The sequence below is a fragment of the Heterodontus francisci genome, chromosome 16, assembly GCF_036365525.1.
Source record: "Heterodontus francisci isolate sHetFra1 chromosome 16, sHetFra1.hap1, whole genome shotgun sequence".
NCBI lineage: Eukaryota > Metazoa > Chordata > Chondrichthyes > Heterodontiformes > Heterodontidae > Heterodontus > Heterodontus francisci.
Genome location: NC_090386.1, coordinates 18260919 through 18276550, shown reverse-complemented (window position 1 = coordinate 18276550; position 15632 = coordinate 18260919). Strand labels below are relative to the sequence as shown.

Genomic DNA, 15632 nt, shown 5'->3' with positions numbered 1-15632 from the left:
CAGTTACTAAAATGTAGTAAGAGCTCCAATTCAGTCTCTGGGAACTCCCTCAAAGTGCTAACTAGTTTATCCGCACAGCCAGGAAATAAGTGTCGCACTCTGAGCCCACACAGTGTATGTCCACAACACTCTGTACCTCAGAGGAACATACGGAAACAAGGTCAGTCCGGAACCTAGTTCCTGCTGTGTATCGACTTAGCAGTTTCAAACAAGGATGAAGGGGATGTGCAACTGACCACAGGTAGAGAGGCAGATTAAAAGCCAGCCCAAACACCTGCTCCTGACCCCAGCCCAGACCCCCTGCTAGATGGGGGCATGGTACAAGGGACAAAGAGGACACAGGACCATGCAGGATTGTGATAACCTCCATAGATTGGGGAAATGAAGGTGCTGAGTATCGTGGATAACTGTAAAGGTGTAGCTCAGATAGGAGCAGGAGCCCAGAGGAAAGCAGAATATTGGATCCCCAAACAGACAGAGTAAAACTCAGGCCCTACATCACACAGTGCTTCAAGAAAGCAGATTACCACCAGTTTTAAGAGCATTTATAGATGGGCAATTAATGCTGTCTATCCAGCAATGCTCATATCCAGTAATCAGATGAAGAAACAGAATAATAGACAGGGTGCAAATCATGCAAAATGAGATTATCCAACTCCACAAACAATGAGCTCACGGTCAGACACAGCCCTCCTCTGTCAGACTGTAACCCTCTCTCACACAGCCTTGGATCTGTCAGACTGTAACCCTCTATCACACAGACTGCAATCTGACTGACTGTAACCCTCTCTCACACAGGCTGCGATCTGTCAGACTGTAAATCTCTCTCACACAGGCTGCGATCTGTCAGACTGTAAATCTCTCTCACACAGGCTGCGATCTGTCAGACTGTAAATCTCTCTCACACAGGCTGCGATCTGTCAGACTGTAAATCTCTCTCACACAGGCTGCGATCTGACTGAGTGTAACCCTCTATCACAAGACTGCAATCTGTCAGACTGTAACCCTCTCTCACACAGGCTGCGATCTGTCAGACTGTAAATCTCTCTCACACAGGCTGCGATCTGTCAGACTGTAAATCTCTCTCACACAGACTTGGATCTGTCAGACTGTAACACTCTATCACACAGACTGCAATCTGACTGACTGTAACCCTCTCTCACACAGACTGGGTTCTGTCAGACTGGATCCCTCTCTCACACAGAGTGCGATCTGTAAGACTGTAAACCACTGTCACAGAGCTTGTAATCTTTCAGACTGTAACTGTCTCTCACACAGACTGGCTTCTGTCAGACTGTAACCCTCTCTCACACAGAGTGCGATCTGTTAGACTGTAAACCACTGTCACACAAACTGTGATCTTTCACAGTTTTTCTGTAATTCTCTCTCACACAGACTGTAATTGTCAGACTGCAATTCTCTCGCACACAGACTATGATCTGTCAGACTGTAAACCTCTGTCACACAGACTGGGATCTGTCAGACTGTAACCCTCTCTCTCACAGACTGTAATTGTCAGACTGTAATCCTCTCGCACACAGACTGTAATCTGTCAGACCGTAATCCTCTCTCACACAGACTGTAATCTTTCAGACTGTAACGCTCTCCACACAGACTGTGATCTTTCAGACTGTAACACACTCCCATACAGACTGGTATCAGACAGACTGTGAGTGTAATTGTCAGACTGTAACTCTCTCTCACACAGACTGGAAACTGTCAGACTGTAAACCTCTCTCACACAGACTGGGATCTGTCAGACTGTGAACTTCTCACACAGACTGGGATCTGTCAGACTGTAACCCTCTCTCACACAGATTGGGATCTGTCAGACTGTCACCCTCTCTCACACAGACTGGGATCTGTCAGACTGTCACCCTCTCTCACACAGATTGGGATCTGTCAGACTGTGAACCTCTCTCACACAGACTGGGATCTGTCAGACTGTAACCCTCTTGCATACAGACTGCAATCTGTCAGATGGTAACCCTCTCTAACACAGACTGCGATCTATCAGACTGTAACCCTCTCTCACTCAGACTGCGAGCTGTCACCCTGCAACCCTCTCTCTCTCAAACTGGGATGTGTCAGTCTATAACCCTGTCTCACATGAACTGTGATCTGTCAGGTTATAACGAACTCTCACTCAGACTGAGAGCTGTCACCCTGCAACCCTCTCTCTCACAGATTGGGATCTGTCAGACTGTGAACCTCTCTCAAACAGACTGAGATCTGTCAGACTGTGACCCTCTCTCACACAGACTGGGATCTGTCAGACTGTAAACCTCTTTCACACAGACTCAGATCTGTCAGACTGTAAACCTCTCTCACACAGACTGGGATCTGTCAGACTGTAAACCTCTCTCACACAGACTGGGATCTGTCAGACTGTATCCCTCTCTCACAGACTGGGTCTTGTCAGACTGCAAACTGCTGTCACACAGACTGTAATCTGTCAGACTGTATCCCTCTCTCACACAGACTGTGATCTGTCAGACTGTAACCCTCTCTCACACAGACCTTAATCTGTCAAACTCTAACCCTCTCTCAAACAGACTGAGATCTGACAGACTGTAACAATCTCTCACACAGACAGGGTTCTTTCAGACTGAAAGCCTTTTTCACACAGACAGTGATTTTTCAGACCATAGCGCTCTCTCACACTGACTGGTATCAGACAGACTGTAACCCCCCGCTCTCACAGCCTGGGGCCCGTGAGACTGTAACCCTCTTACACACAGACTGTTATTTTTCAGACTGTAAACCTCTCTCACGCCGACTGCAATGTGTCAGACTGTAACCCTCTCACTCCCAAACTGTGATCTATCAGACTGTAACCCTTTCGCACCCAGACTGTCATCTGTCAGACTGTTAAGCTCTCACACAGCCTGCAATATGTCAGACTGTACCCCTCTTTCACACAGACTGTGACTTGTCGGACTGCAACACTTGCTCACACAGTCTGGGACCTGTCAGAATGTACCTCTCTCTAACACAGACTACGATCTGTCAGTCTGTAACCCTCTCTCACACAGACTGTGATCTGTCAGACTGTAACCCTCTCTCACACAGACTGAGATCTGTCAGACTGTAACCCTCTCTCACACAGACTGAGATCTGTCAGACTGTAACCCTCTCTCACACAGACTGTTATCTGTCAGACTGTAACCCTCTCTCACACAGACTGTGATCTGTCAGACTGCAACACTCACTCACTCACACAGAATGGGATCTGACAGACTGTAACCGTCTCTCATACAGTCTGAGATCTGACATACTGTAGCCCTCTCTCGCATAGACTGGGATATGTCAGACAGTAACACTCTCTTACTCAGACTGGGTCTTGTCAGACTGCAAACCGCAGTCACACAGACTGTAATCTGGCAGACTGTAACCCTCGCTCACACAGACTGCGATCTGGCAGACTGTAACCCTCTCTCACACAGACTGGGTTCTGTCAGACTGTAACACTCTCTCACTCAGACTGGGAGCTGTCAGACTGTAACCATCTCTCTCACAGACTGGATCTTGTCAGACCGCAAAACGCTGTCACACAGACTGTAATCTGTCAGACTGTAGCCCTCTCTCACACTGACAGTGATCTTTTAGACTGTAATCCACATTCAAACAAAGTATAATTGTCAGACTATAACTCTCTCTCACTCAGACTGGAATCTATCAGACTGTAACCCTCTAACCCAGACTGGCATCTGTCAGACTGTAAACCTCTGTCACACAGACTGGGATCTGTCAGACTATAACCCTCTCTCACATAGACTGTAAACTGCCACACTGTAACCATCTCAAACAAACTGGGATCTGTAATACTGTAGCCCTCTGTCACACAGTCTGGGACGTGTCAGACTGTAACCCTCTCGCACACAGTCCTCAATCTGTCAGACTCTAACCCTTCCTCACACAGACTGTGATCTATCTTACTGTAATCCTCCCTCACATAGACTGGGATATGTCAGACTGCAACTGTCTCTCACTCAGACTGAGCTCTTTCAGTCTGTAACCCTCTATCACTCAGATTGTGATCTGTCAGACTGTAACCCTCTCTCACTCAGACTGGAATCTGTTAGACTGTATCCGTCTCTCACACAGACAGTGATCTGTCAGACTGTAATCCACTCTCGCACAGAGTGTAATTGTCAGACTGTAACTCTCTCTCACACAGACTGGGATCTGTCAGACTGTAACCCTCTCACATACAGACTGCAATCTGTCAGATGGTAACCCTCTCTAACACAGACTGCGATCTGTCAGACTGAAACCCTTTTCACTCAGACTGAGAGCTGTCACCCTGCAACCCTCTCTCTCACAGACTGGGATGTGTCAGTCTATAACCCTGTCTCACATGGACTGTGATCTGTCAGGTTGTAACAAACTCTCACTCAGACTGAGAGCTGTCACCCTGCAACCCTCTCAGTCACAGACTGGGATCTGTCAGACTGTGAATCTCTCTCACACAGACTGAGATCTGTCAGACTGTAACCCTCTCTCACACAGACTGGGATCTGTCAGACTGTGAACCTCTCTCACACAGACTGGGATCTGTCAGACTGTGAACCTCTCTCACACAGACTGGGATCTGTCAGACTATACCCCTCTCTCACACAGACTGGGATCTGTCAGACTGTAAACCTCTTTCACACAGACTGGGATCTGTCAGACTGTAAACCTCTTTCACACAGACTGGGATCTGTCAGACTGTAAACCTCTCTCACACAGACTGGGATCTGTCAGACTGTAAACCTCTCTCACACAGACTAAGATCTGTCAGACTGTGAATCTCTCTCACACAGACTGGGATCTGTCAGACTGTACCCCTCTCTCACACAGACTGGGATCTGTCAGACTGTAAACCTCTTTCACACAGACTGGGATCTGTCAGACTGTAACCCTCTCTCACACAGACTGGGATATGTCAGACAGTAAACCTCTCTCACACAGACTGGGATCTGTCAGACTGTAACCATCTCTCACACAGACAAGGATCGGTCAGACTGTAAACCTCTCTAACACAGACTGGGATCTGTCAGACTGTAACCCTCTCTAACACAGACTGGGATCTGTCAGACTGTAAACCTCCCTCACACGGACAGGGATCTGTCAGACTGTAACCCTCTCTAACACAGACTGAGATCTGTCAGACTGTAACAATCTCTCACACAGACTGGGATCTGTCAGACTGTAAACCGCTCTCACACAGACTGGGATCTGACAGACGGTAATGCTCTCTCACACTGACTGGAATCTGACACACTGTAGCCCTCTCTCACACAGACAGGGATCTGTCAGACTGTAAACCTCTTTCACACAGACTGGGATCTGTCAGACTGTAAACCTCTCTCACACAGACTGAGATCTGTCAGACTGTAACAATCTCTCACACAGACTGGGATCTGTCAGACTGTAAACCGCTCTCACACAGACTGGGATCTGACAGACGGTAATGCTCTCTCACACTGACTGGAATATGACACACTGTAGCCCTCTCTCACACAGACAGGGATCTGTCAGACTGTGAACCTCTCTCACACAGACTGGGATCTGTCAGACTGTACCCCTCTCTCACACAGACTGGGATCTGTCAGACTGTAAACCTCTTTCACACAGACTGGGATCTGTCAGACTGTAAACCTCTCTCACACAGACTGGGATCTGTCAGACTGTAAACCTCTCTCACACAGACTGGGATCTGTCAGACTGTGAACCTCTCTCACACAGACTAAGATCTGTCAGACTGTGAACCTCTCACACAGACTGAGATCTGTCAGACGGTAAACCTCTCTCACACAGACTTGGATCTGTCAGACTGTAACCCTCGCTCACAAGACTGGGAGCTGTCAGACTGTAACCCTCTCTCACACAGACTGGGATATGTCAGACAGTAAACCTCTCTCACACAGACTGGGATCTGTCAGACTGTAACCATCTCTCACACAGACAAGGATCGGTCAGACTGTAAACCTCTCTAACACAGACTGGGATCTGTCAGACTGTAACCCTCTCTAACACAGACTGGGATCTGTCAGACTGTAAACCTCCCTCACACGGACAGGGATCTGTCAGACTGTAAACCTCTCTCACACAGACTGAGATCTGTCAGACTGTAACAATCTCTCACACAGACTGGGATCTGACAGACGGTAATGCTCTCTCACACTGACTGGAATCTGACACACTGTAGCCCTCTCTCACACAGACAGGGATCTGTCAGACTGTAAACCTCCCTCACACAGACGGGGATCTGTCAGACTGTAACCCATTCTCACTCAGACGGGGATCTGTCAGACTGTAAACCTCTGTCACAAAGACTGGGATCTGTCAGTCTGTAACCCTCTCTCACACAGACTGGGATCTGTCAGACCGTAACCCTCTCTCACACAGACTGGGATCTGTCAGACTGTAACCCTCTCTCACACAGACTGGGATCTGTCAGACTGTAAACCTCTGTCACAAAGACTGGGATCTGTCAGTCTGTAACCCTCTCTCACACAGACTGGGATCTGTCAGACTGTAACCCTTTCTCACTCAGACTGGGATCTGTCAGACTGTAAACCTCTGTCACAAAGACTGGGATCTGTCAGTCTGTAACCCTCTCTCACACAGACTGGGATCTGTCAGACTGTAAACCTTTCTCACACAGACTGGGATCTGTCAGACCGTAACCCTCTCTCACACAGACTGGGATCTGTCAGACTGTAACCCTCTCTCACACAGACTGGGATCTGTCAGACTGTAAACCTCTGTCACAAAGACTGGGATCTGTCAGTCTGTAACCCTCTCTCACACAGACTGGGATCTGTCAGACTGTAACCCTTTCTCACACAGACTGGGATCTGTCAGACCGTAACCCTCTCTCACACAGACTGGGATCTGTCAGACTGTAACCCTCTCTCACACAGACTGGGATCTGTCAGACTGTAAACCTCTGTCACAAAGACTGGGATCTGTCAGTCTGTAACCCTCTCTCACACAGACTGGGATCTGTCAGACTGTAACCCTTTCTCACTCAGACTGGGATCTGTCAGACTGTAAACCTCTGTCACAAAGACTGGGATCTGTCAGTCTGTAACCCTCTCTCACACAGACTGGGATCTGTCAGACTGTAAACCTCTGTCACAAAGACTGGGATCTGTCAGTCTGTAACCCTTTCTCACACAGACTGGGATCTGTCAGACCGTAACCCTCTCTCACACAGACTGGGATCTGTCAGTCTGTAACCCTTTCTCACACAGACTGGGATCTGTCAGACCGTAACCCTCTCTCACACAGACTGGGATCTGTCAGACTGTAAACCTCTCTCACACAGACTGGGATCTGTCAGACTGTAACCCTTTCTCACACAGACTGGGATCTGTCAGACTGTAACCCTTTCTCACTCAGACTGGGATCTGTCAGACTGTAAACCTCTGTCACAAAGACTGGGATCTGTCAGTCTGTAACCCTCTCTCACACAGACTGGGATCTGTCAGACTGTAAACCTCTGTCACAAAGACTGGGATCTGTCAGACTGTAAACCTCTGTCACAAAGACTGGGATCTGTCAGTCTGTAATGCTCTCTCACACAGACAGGAATCTGAGAGATTGTAACCCTTGCTTTTTGTCTGTTCTTTGGAGTAACTGCACATCTCAGTGCTCTCTGCTTTTTGCCCCTGTTTAGTTTGAGTGGGTTGTCACCATTTCTGGGTGATTCAGATGCCGAGACCCTCAGTAATATCCTCACCACCATCTGCAGCTTCGACGATGAGGCTTTTGAGAATGTCTCAGAGGAAGCCAAAGATTTTATCTCAAATCTTCTCATCAGGGAAAAAAGGTAGTGTCCAGAACATGGTTCGATCTGCAGTTTGTCTGTTACCATGTCAGTGTGTTTGATAATGTGGCAGTTGTTGTGCTTGTGTGTTTGTGTCAGTAGTTTGTTTATTGCTTGATTCAGTCATCTGTTCAGTGAGCGTGGCATGTCAGCATAATGTGTGACAGTGTGAACATGTCAGAAAGCCTGTTGGTGAGTGTCTTGGTGAATAAGTTGGTGAGTATGTCAGTGTGTGTGTCAGTAGCTGTGTTGATGAATGTGTCAGTGTCTATATTGTTGTGGGGTGACCTTAAAAAGGGATTGCCTTAAGAGCTGCAAGCGAAGATCATCAGAGGAAGTGGTGTCATGTCAGACATGACCAGGCAGTTGTGCGTGGAGACTGGCAGAGTAAGAGCTGTTTAGATGTGGCTCATGCAGTAACTATTTGTACACATATATATATATATTCCAGTTCAGTTCTAATAAAACCCATGTCTTATTGGGGAATTACATATCATCCTGTTAGTCTTACAACAGAGCACACAACAAAAGGTATATATGGTGGCAACGTCTGGGATTTACCTTTTCTGAAGACCACCATATATCATATTGTGGCAACATTTTGTTTTTCCTCAAGTGAGAAAAGAAGGAATAACAGGCTGCCTACCTGAGTGGCTGAAGATCCAGCTGGAAAGCTGCTGGAAGGAGACCCCACAACAGTGCAGTGATCCAGGCTACAGACAGGACCCCAGGTAAATTGGCAGAAGATCGGAACTTTCACTTATCTGGCAGTGGGTCAAAAAATTTAAAAGCAGTAGATGAAGCTAGTACTGTTTTAGCTTTCCCAGTGGTTTTTTGCGTCCTGAGTGGGGTCTAAACCAAAAGAGCGGGAAGGGACCAACAGCACCATGAAAGGTCCAGGGCGAAGTAAAAGACTGGCTATGGCAACTGTTAGTACTGCAAGCTGCAGCTGGCTGCTTAGAAAAAAACTCTCACTCAATGTAAAAATGGCAGCTCACAGTTTGAAAAAAATTGAATAGCTGTGTCAACAAAGAAGCTGTTTCTTGCTTTTTTTGAAATAAAGAAGCTCTGCAAACAAAGAAGACTGTTGTATTTCTCACTCTTAAGAGTGGCAGGTCTAAGAAAACAAATCGATCTTAAAAGGGAAATGAACAGAAGCATGCCTGTGCAAAATACAACCTGTAAAAGTTCTGTATTTTTAATACATCAGGATCATTAAGGTATCCAGTTCTGGACTGGAAGGTGTCGGGCATAGTATCTGCATTTAATCAATTCCAACTGTAAATGGGCTATGTTTCCTGGACCAAGAAGTGAGTGAACCAGGGAAACAGGCTACAAAGTCAAGATCACACTGGGCAACAAGGGTTTGCAATGGCTCAGGATTGTCAGCTGAGGATCTGAAGGACATCAGCAGAATCTAAACATACCTGGAGTAGCAACTGATGGTAAAGCTAAATTTACGGGTACATAGACTTGAGTTTATGACCCACCAGCAAAGGCAAGATAAGCCCATTGATCAGTTTGTTGTAATGTGCCGAGACAAAGCTCAAGAATGCGACTTTGCAAATATTGAATTGTCAGAACTGGTAATAGCATCTACCCTAGTCGAGGCCTTTCAAAATTATCAGCTAGAAAAGAAGATGCACTATTGATGCGCTACTGAATGATTGAAGGAAATTTGAAGCCATCATAGCTGGACGCCAACAGTTACAAGCGTTGGTGGCGGCTCCAATCGGTCCGGTTATCAAGGCTCAGAAGTCTGCTAAACCTTGTGGTCAATGTGGCCTGACTCACCCAATTGGCAGTTGCCTGACATACCAGGACCAGTGCGAAGCTTGTGGCATGCGAGGTCATTGGGCAAGGCAATGCAGAAGACCAAGCTCCAGTACTGCACACAGGAATGATGACAGATCACAGGCAGAGAGAACGTCAGTGAGACAAGATGGCAAATGCAACAAAAGGTATGACAGCACACAACAAAAGCCCAAGCAGGTGCATCAAGTCAGAAGAGAGACAGATTGTCAGGAGAACATGGATAAAGAATGCACTCCTGCAAACAGCGAACAAGGATTTCACATAGTTAATTTGGCTCAATGTGTCAATGTTATCACGCAATCTGAGGCATTTTCCATGATCAGGATTATATGTCCACAGAACAATAGCAAACATAAGCTCAGAGTGAAAATTAACACTGCAGCAAGTGCAAAGATTCTGCCCATACATATACTGAAGAACATGTACTTAAAGAAATGAGAATCTATGGTACGACCACCACAGTTGTCTGACTGCCTACAATGGTTCTCCATTGAAACAACAACCTTACAGTGCAGCTATGGGAGTTCTGAATGGCTATCACAAATGTTTTATATTGTAGACACAACTGGACCAACCATCGCAGGACTTCCAGTATGCTGAGGCTTATGAATTGTCACAATACATAAAATCAGTAATGCACCGAAGATGGTGGAAAATATCCACGTCAAGTCCATGTAAAGGATGACACAAAGGCTGGGAGTCTTGACACAAAGGCGATATGATTGGGAGTCTCTCCTCAGGCTTCAATTCATTGCAGAAAGTACCCAGAGGCCAGAGGGATTGACGGTGATTGATGATGTTGCCAATCATCATTGTTCTAAGCTTTTCAAATGAGGGAAGAGATTCATGAGATTGAGATCAGGACAAATAAGCAAACCTCCTCTACGTTTTAAAGAGTGTTAAATTTGCTTACCTGTAAATAACATTTTGTTTAATAACTGACCACCTCCTGGCGCTTACCCATTGTCTCTCGAGACAAGGAGGCCAAAGAAGAAGAAGAAGACCTTAAGAATGGACCACCTGAGTAAAGATTATCAGAGGAACTGATGTCACGTCTCACATGACCAGGTAGTTGTGGGTGGAGCCTGGCAGAGTGAGAGGTGTTTAGATCTAGCTCCTGCAGTAACTATTTGTGTATATACATTCCAGTTCAGTTATAATAAAACCCACCTTTTATTGGGATATTGCTTGTAGTCCTGTAAGTCTTACAACAGAGCACACACCAGTAGAACAAGTAATAATACATGTATCATTAGTTGTGTTGGTATGCATCAATTTCTTTATTTATTGATACAGCACTGAAACAAGCCCTTTGGCCCACCGAGTCTGTGCCAACCAACAGACACCCATTTATACTAATCCTACATTAATCCCATATTCCTTACCACATCCCCACCATTCTCCTACCTACACTAGGGGCAATTTACAATGGCCAGTTTACCTATCAACCTGTAAGTCTTTGACTGTGGGAGGAAACCAGAGCACCAGGCAGAAACTCAGACGGTCACCGGGAGAACTTGCAAACTCCACACAGGCATTACCCAGAACTGAACCCGGGTCACTGGAGCTGTGAGGCTGCGGTGCTAACCACTGTGCCACTGTGCCACCCATGTGTAAATGTCAATTTCTGTGTGTGTCACCAAGTGTGTTGGTGAGTGTGTCAGTTTGGTGCGTTAGTAGTGTCGGTGATTGTATCAGTGTGTGTGTCAGCAAGTGTGTGAGTGAATATGTCAGTGTGTGTGTTGGTGAGTTTGTGTTTATGGCAGTGAATATGTCAGCAAGTGTATCAGTGAGGATGTTCATGAGTACGTCTGTGATTGTCTCAGCGATTGTGTTGGTCATCTGCCACTGAGAGTGTGTATGTCACTATCTGTGTCAGCGAATATGTCAGCCAATGTGTTAGCGTGTCGGTGAGAGCATGTGTGTGTGTGCCATCCAGTGTATTGAGTGTGTGTCAGTGAGTATGTGTGTCAGTACTTGGTGAGTGTGTCAGTGAGTTTATCAGTGACCGTGCTGGTTACTGTGTTGGTGAATATGCCAGCACGTGTGTTGTGAGCATGTTATTAAGAGTATGTTTGTGTCAGTGAGTTTGTTGGAGAGCATATGTGTGTCAGTAGTTGTGTCGGTGAATTTTTCAGCAAGTGTGTCAGCGTGTATGTCGGCTAGTGTGTCAGTGAGAGTGTGTGTCTGTCCGTCTGTGTGCGTGTCGGTTAGTATATTAGTCAGTGTGTCGGTGTGTGTGTATGTGTGTGTGTGTGTGTGTTTGTGAGTATATTAGCCAATATGTCACAGAGTGTATGCATGTGATAATCTGTGTGTGTGTTCATCTGTGTGTGCGTGTGTGTGTACACATGTGCATGTGTATGTCAGTGAGTGTAGTGGTCAGTGTGTTAGTGAGAGTGTGAGTGTGTGTGTGTAGATTGGTTAGTATATTGGTCAGCGAGTATATTGGTTAGTGTGTCACTAAGAGTGTGTGTGTGTGCACGTGTGTCAGTGAGTATATTGTGAGAGTATGTGTGTCAGTGAGTATATTAGTGAGAGTGTCAGCGATTATGTTGGTGAGTGTGTCAGTGAATATGGCAGCAAATGTGTTGGTGAAAGTGTCAATGAGTGCACCAGTGATTGTCAGCAAGTTTGTCAGTGTGTCAATTAGAGTGTCAGTGAGTGTGTCTCTTATTATTTGTACCAGTGAGAGTGTTGACAAGTGTTTAAGTGAATGTGTCAGTGAGAGTGAGTGTGTGTGTCAGTATTTGTGTCAGTGAGTGGGTCAGTCAGTGTGAGCATGAGTGTACATGTCAGGGAGGGTGTGAGTGTGTGTTTCAGTATTTGGGCAGGTGAGTGTGTCAGCAAGTGTGTCAGAGAGTGTGCCAGTAGTTATGTCTGGGAGTGTGTCGGGGAGTGTGTTGGGCAGTTTGTCAGTAGTTGCGTTGGAGGGTTTGTCAGTGAGTGTGTCGGGGTTGTGTCAGGGAGTATCCCAGTTGTGATGGGGAGCATCTCAGTAGTTTTTTTGGGGAGTTGTGTCTGTAGTTGTGTTGCGGAGTTGTGTCAGGGAGTGTATCCTTGGTTGTGTCGGGCACTGTGTCAGGGGCTGAGTCGGTAGTTGTGTTGGGGAGTAACAGTAGTTGTCTCATGGAGTGTGTCTGTGGTTGTGTCAGGGAGCAAGTCAGCAGTTGTGTTGGGCAGCGTGTCAGCAGTTGTCTCGCGGAGTGTGTCTGTAGTTGTGTCGGGGATCGTGTCTGTAGTTGTGTTGGGAAATGTGTCTGTAGTTGTGTTGGGAAGTGTCAGGAGTTGTAACACGGGGAGCGTGTCAGGAGTTGTGTTGGGAAGTGTGTCTGTAGTTGTGTCGGGGAGTGTCAGGAGTTGTAACGGGGAGCGTGTTGGGGAGTGTGTCAGGAGTTGTGTTGGGAAGTGTGTCTGTAGTTGTGTTGGGGAGTGTCAGGAGTTGTAACGGGGAGTGTGACTGTAGTTGTGCCGGGGAGTGTCAGGAGTTGTAACGGGGAGTGTGACTGTAGTTGTGTCAGGGAGTGTCAGGAGTTGTAACGGGGAGTGTGACTGTAGTTGTGTCGGGGAGTGTCAGGAGTTGTAACGGGGAGTGTGTCTGTAGTTGTGTCGGGGAGTGTCAGGAGTTGTAACGGGGAGTGTGTCTGTAGTTGTGTCGGGGAGTGTCAGGAGTTCTAATGGGGAGCGTGTCAGGGAGCGTGTCAGCAGTTGTCTCGGGGAGTGTGACTGTAGTTGTTTCGGGGAGAGTGTCTGCAGTTGGGTCGGGGAGTGTCAGGAGTTGTAACGGGGAGCGTGTTGGGGAGTGTGTCAGGAGTTGTGTTGGGAAGTGTGTCTGTAGTTGTGTTGGGGAGTGTCAGGAGTTGTAACGGGGAGTGTGACTGTAGTTGCGTCGGGGAGTGTGTCTGTAGTTGTGTCGGGGAGTGTCAGGAGTTGTAACGGGGAGCGTGTCAGGGAGCGTGTCAGCAGTTGTTTCGGGGAGTGTGACTGTAGTTGTGTCGGGGAGTGTCAGGAGTTGTAACGGGGAGTGTGACTGTAGTTGTGTCGGGGAGTGTCAGGAGTTGTAACGGGGAGTGTGTCTGTAGTTGTGTCGGGGAGTGTCAGGAGTTGTAACGGGGAGCGTGTCAGAGAGCGTGTCAGCAGTTGTCTCGGGGAGTGTGTCTGTAGTTGTGTTGGGAAGTGTCAGGAGTTGTAACGGGGAGTGTGACTGTAATTGTGTCGTGGAGTGTCAGGAGTTGTAACGGGGAGTGTGTCTGTAGTTGTGTCGGGGAGTGTCAGGAGTTGTAACGGGGAGCGTGTCGGGGAGCGTGTCAGGAGTTGTAACGGGGAGCGTGTCAGGAGTTGTCTCGCGGAGTGCGTCTGTAGTTGTGTTGGGAAGTGTCAGGAGTTGTAACGGGGAGTGTGTCTGTTGTTGTGTCGGGGAGTGTCAGGAGTTGTAACGGGGAGTGTGTCTGTAGTTGTGTCGGGGAGTGTCAGGAGTTGTAACGGGGAGTGTGTCTGTTGTTGTGTCGGGGAGTGTCAGGAGTTGTAACGGGGAGTGTGTCTGTAGTTGTGTCGGGAAGTGTCAGGAGTTGTAACGGGGAGTGTGTCTGTTGTTGTGTCGGGGAGTGTCAGGAGTTGTAACGGGGAGTGTGTCTGTAGTTGTGTCGGGGAGTGTCAGGAGTTGTAACGGGGAGCGTGTCAGGAGTTGTCTCGCGGAGTGTGTCTGTAGTTGTGTTGGGAAGTGTGTCAGTAGTTGTGTCATTGGCCAGGATTTCCCTACATTTACAGTGAGATGTGACGGGTCTGTATTTCAGTGGGCGGCTCAGCGCTGCTCAGTGCCTGAAGCATCCTTGGCTGAACAATATCGCAGAGAAAACAAGGCACAGTAAGATCCAGTTGAAGTCACAGCTCCTGCTGAAGAAATATGTCATGAAGCGGCTGTGGAAGGTGAGATTTCAATGCCTGCCTTTCAATAATTCCAATACTGCAAGCCATTCAGCCCATCATATTTGTGCCGGCTCTCTGATAGGACAACTCAAAACTAATCTCACTTGCTTTTCTCGCCTTGTTTCCCTTTGCCTACCTTTGCTTTAATTATTTATCTGCTGTTCCCATACCTGATGCAATAGTCTCTGCCTTAACCAATCCCTGCTCCCATTTCATTCTTCAACAGCTTCCTTGTAAAGAAGTTTCTCCTAACCTCTGTCTTCTATCTCTTTGGGACAATTACAAATTAAACACCCCTTGCTAATGACTCCATAATTGGAGGAAACAGTCCTTTCACATTCATGCTGTCGAAACTCAGCATCATTTCAAACTGTGACTCAGTGGGCAGCACTTTCACCTTGGCATCAAAAGGTGTGGGTTCAAGTTCCATTTCAGAGGTTTGAGCACAAAATCCAGGCTGACACTGTAATGCAGTACTAAGGGAGTGCTACACTGTCAGAGGTGCAGTCTTTCAGATGAGGTATTAAAACAAGGCCCGAAACGTTACCTCCGCTGCAGCTGCAGCCAGACCTGCTGAGTATTTCCAGCATTTTCTGTTTAAATAAAATCACTCTGTGTTGTTTTATAGAAGAACTACTACGCAATTGCTGCAGCAAACAGACTAAAAAAAATCAGCAGCTGTGGATCGTTGACAGCTCTGGCGATCTGAGATAATCTCCCTCCCTGGCAGAATCTACATCGACCATCACTGGACACTGAGCAACACTCAAACTCCATTCAGATACTTTGCTGTCAGAAATGTAAATATACAGGATACATGGCTATAGGCAAGAGTGTATTATAGCACAGTGTTACTGTGTAGCGTATTACTGCAGTACTCTGCAGTATATTACTGGTATTACTGTGCAGCATATTACTGCAGTGTACCATAGTATATTACTGTACACTGTATTACTGCAACGTACTACAGTATGTGCTGCACAGCGTGTTAACTGCAGGTTTTTTTCATTCATTTCATGGGGTGTGGATGTCACTGTCTAGGCGCGCATTTATTACCCATCCCTAATTG

At 47.0% G+C, this 15632-nt stretch overlaps 1 protein-coding gene across 1 annotated transcript in view; it reads left to right on the top strand.

Annotated features, from left to right (window-relative positions):
- mylk2 (myosin light chain kinase 2) overlaps window positions 1-15272 on the top strand; it is a 255199-nt gene extending 239927 nt beyond the window's left edge. Inside the window, exons 8-10 of the mRNA XM_068048759.1 lie at window positions 7673-7825; window positions 14431-14563; window positions 15192-15272. Coding sequence (XP_067904860.1) covers window positions 7673-7825; window positions 14431-14563; window positions 15192-15272 — 367 coding nt within the window. The remainder of the gene's footprint in view (window positions 1-7672; window positions 7826-14430; window positions 14564-15191) is intronic.
- Window positions 15273-15632: the final 360 nt, after the last annotated feature.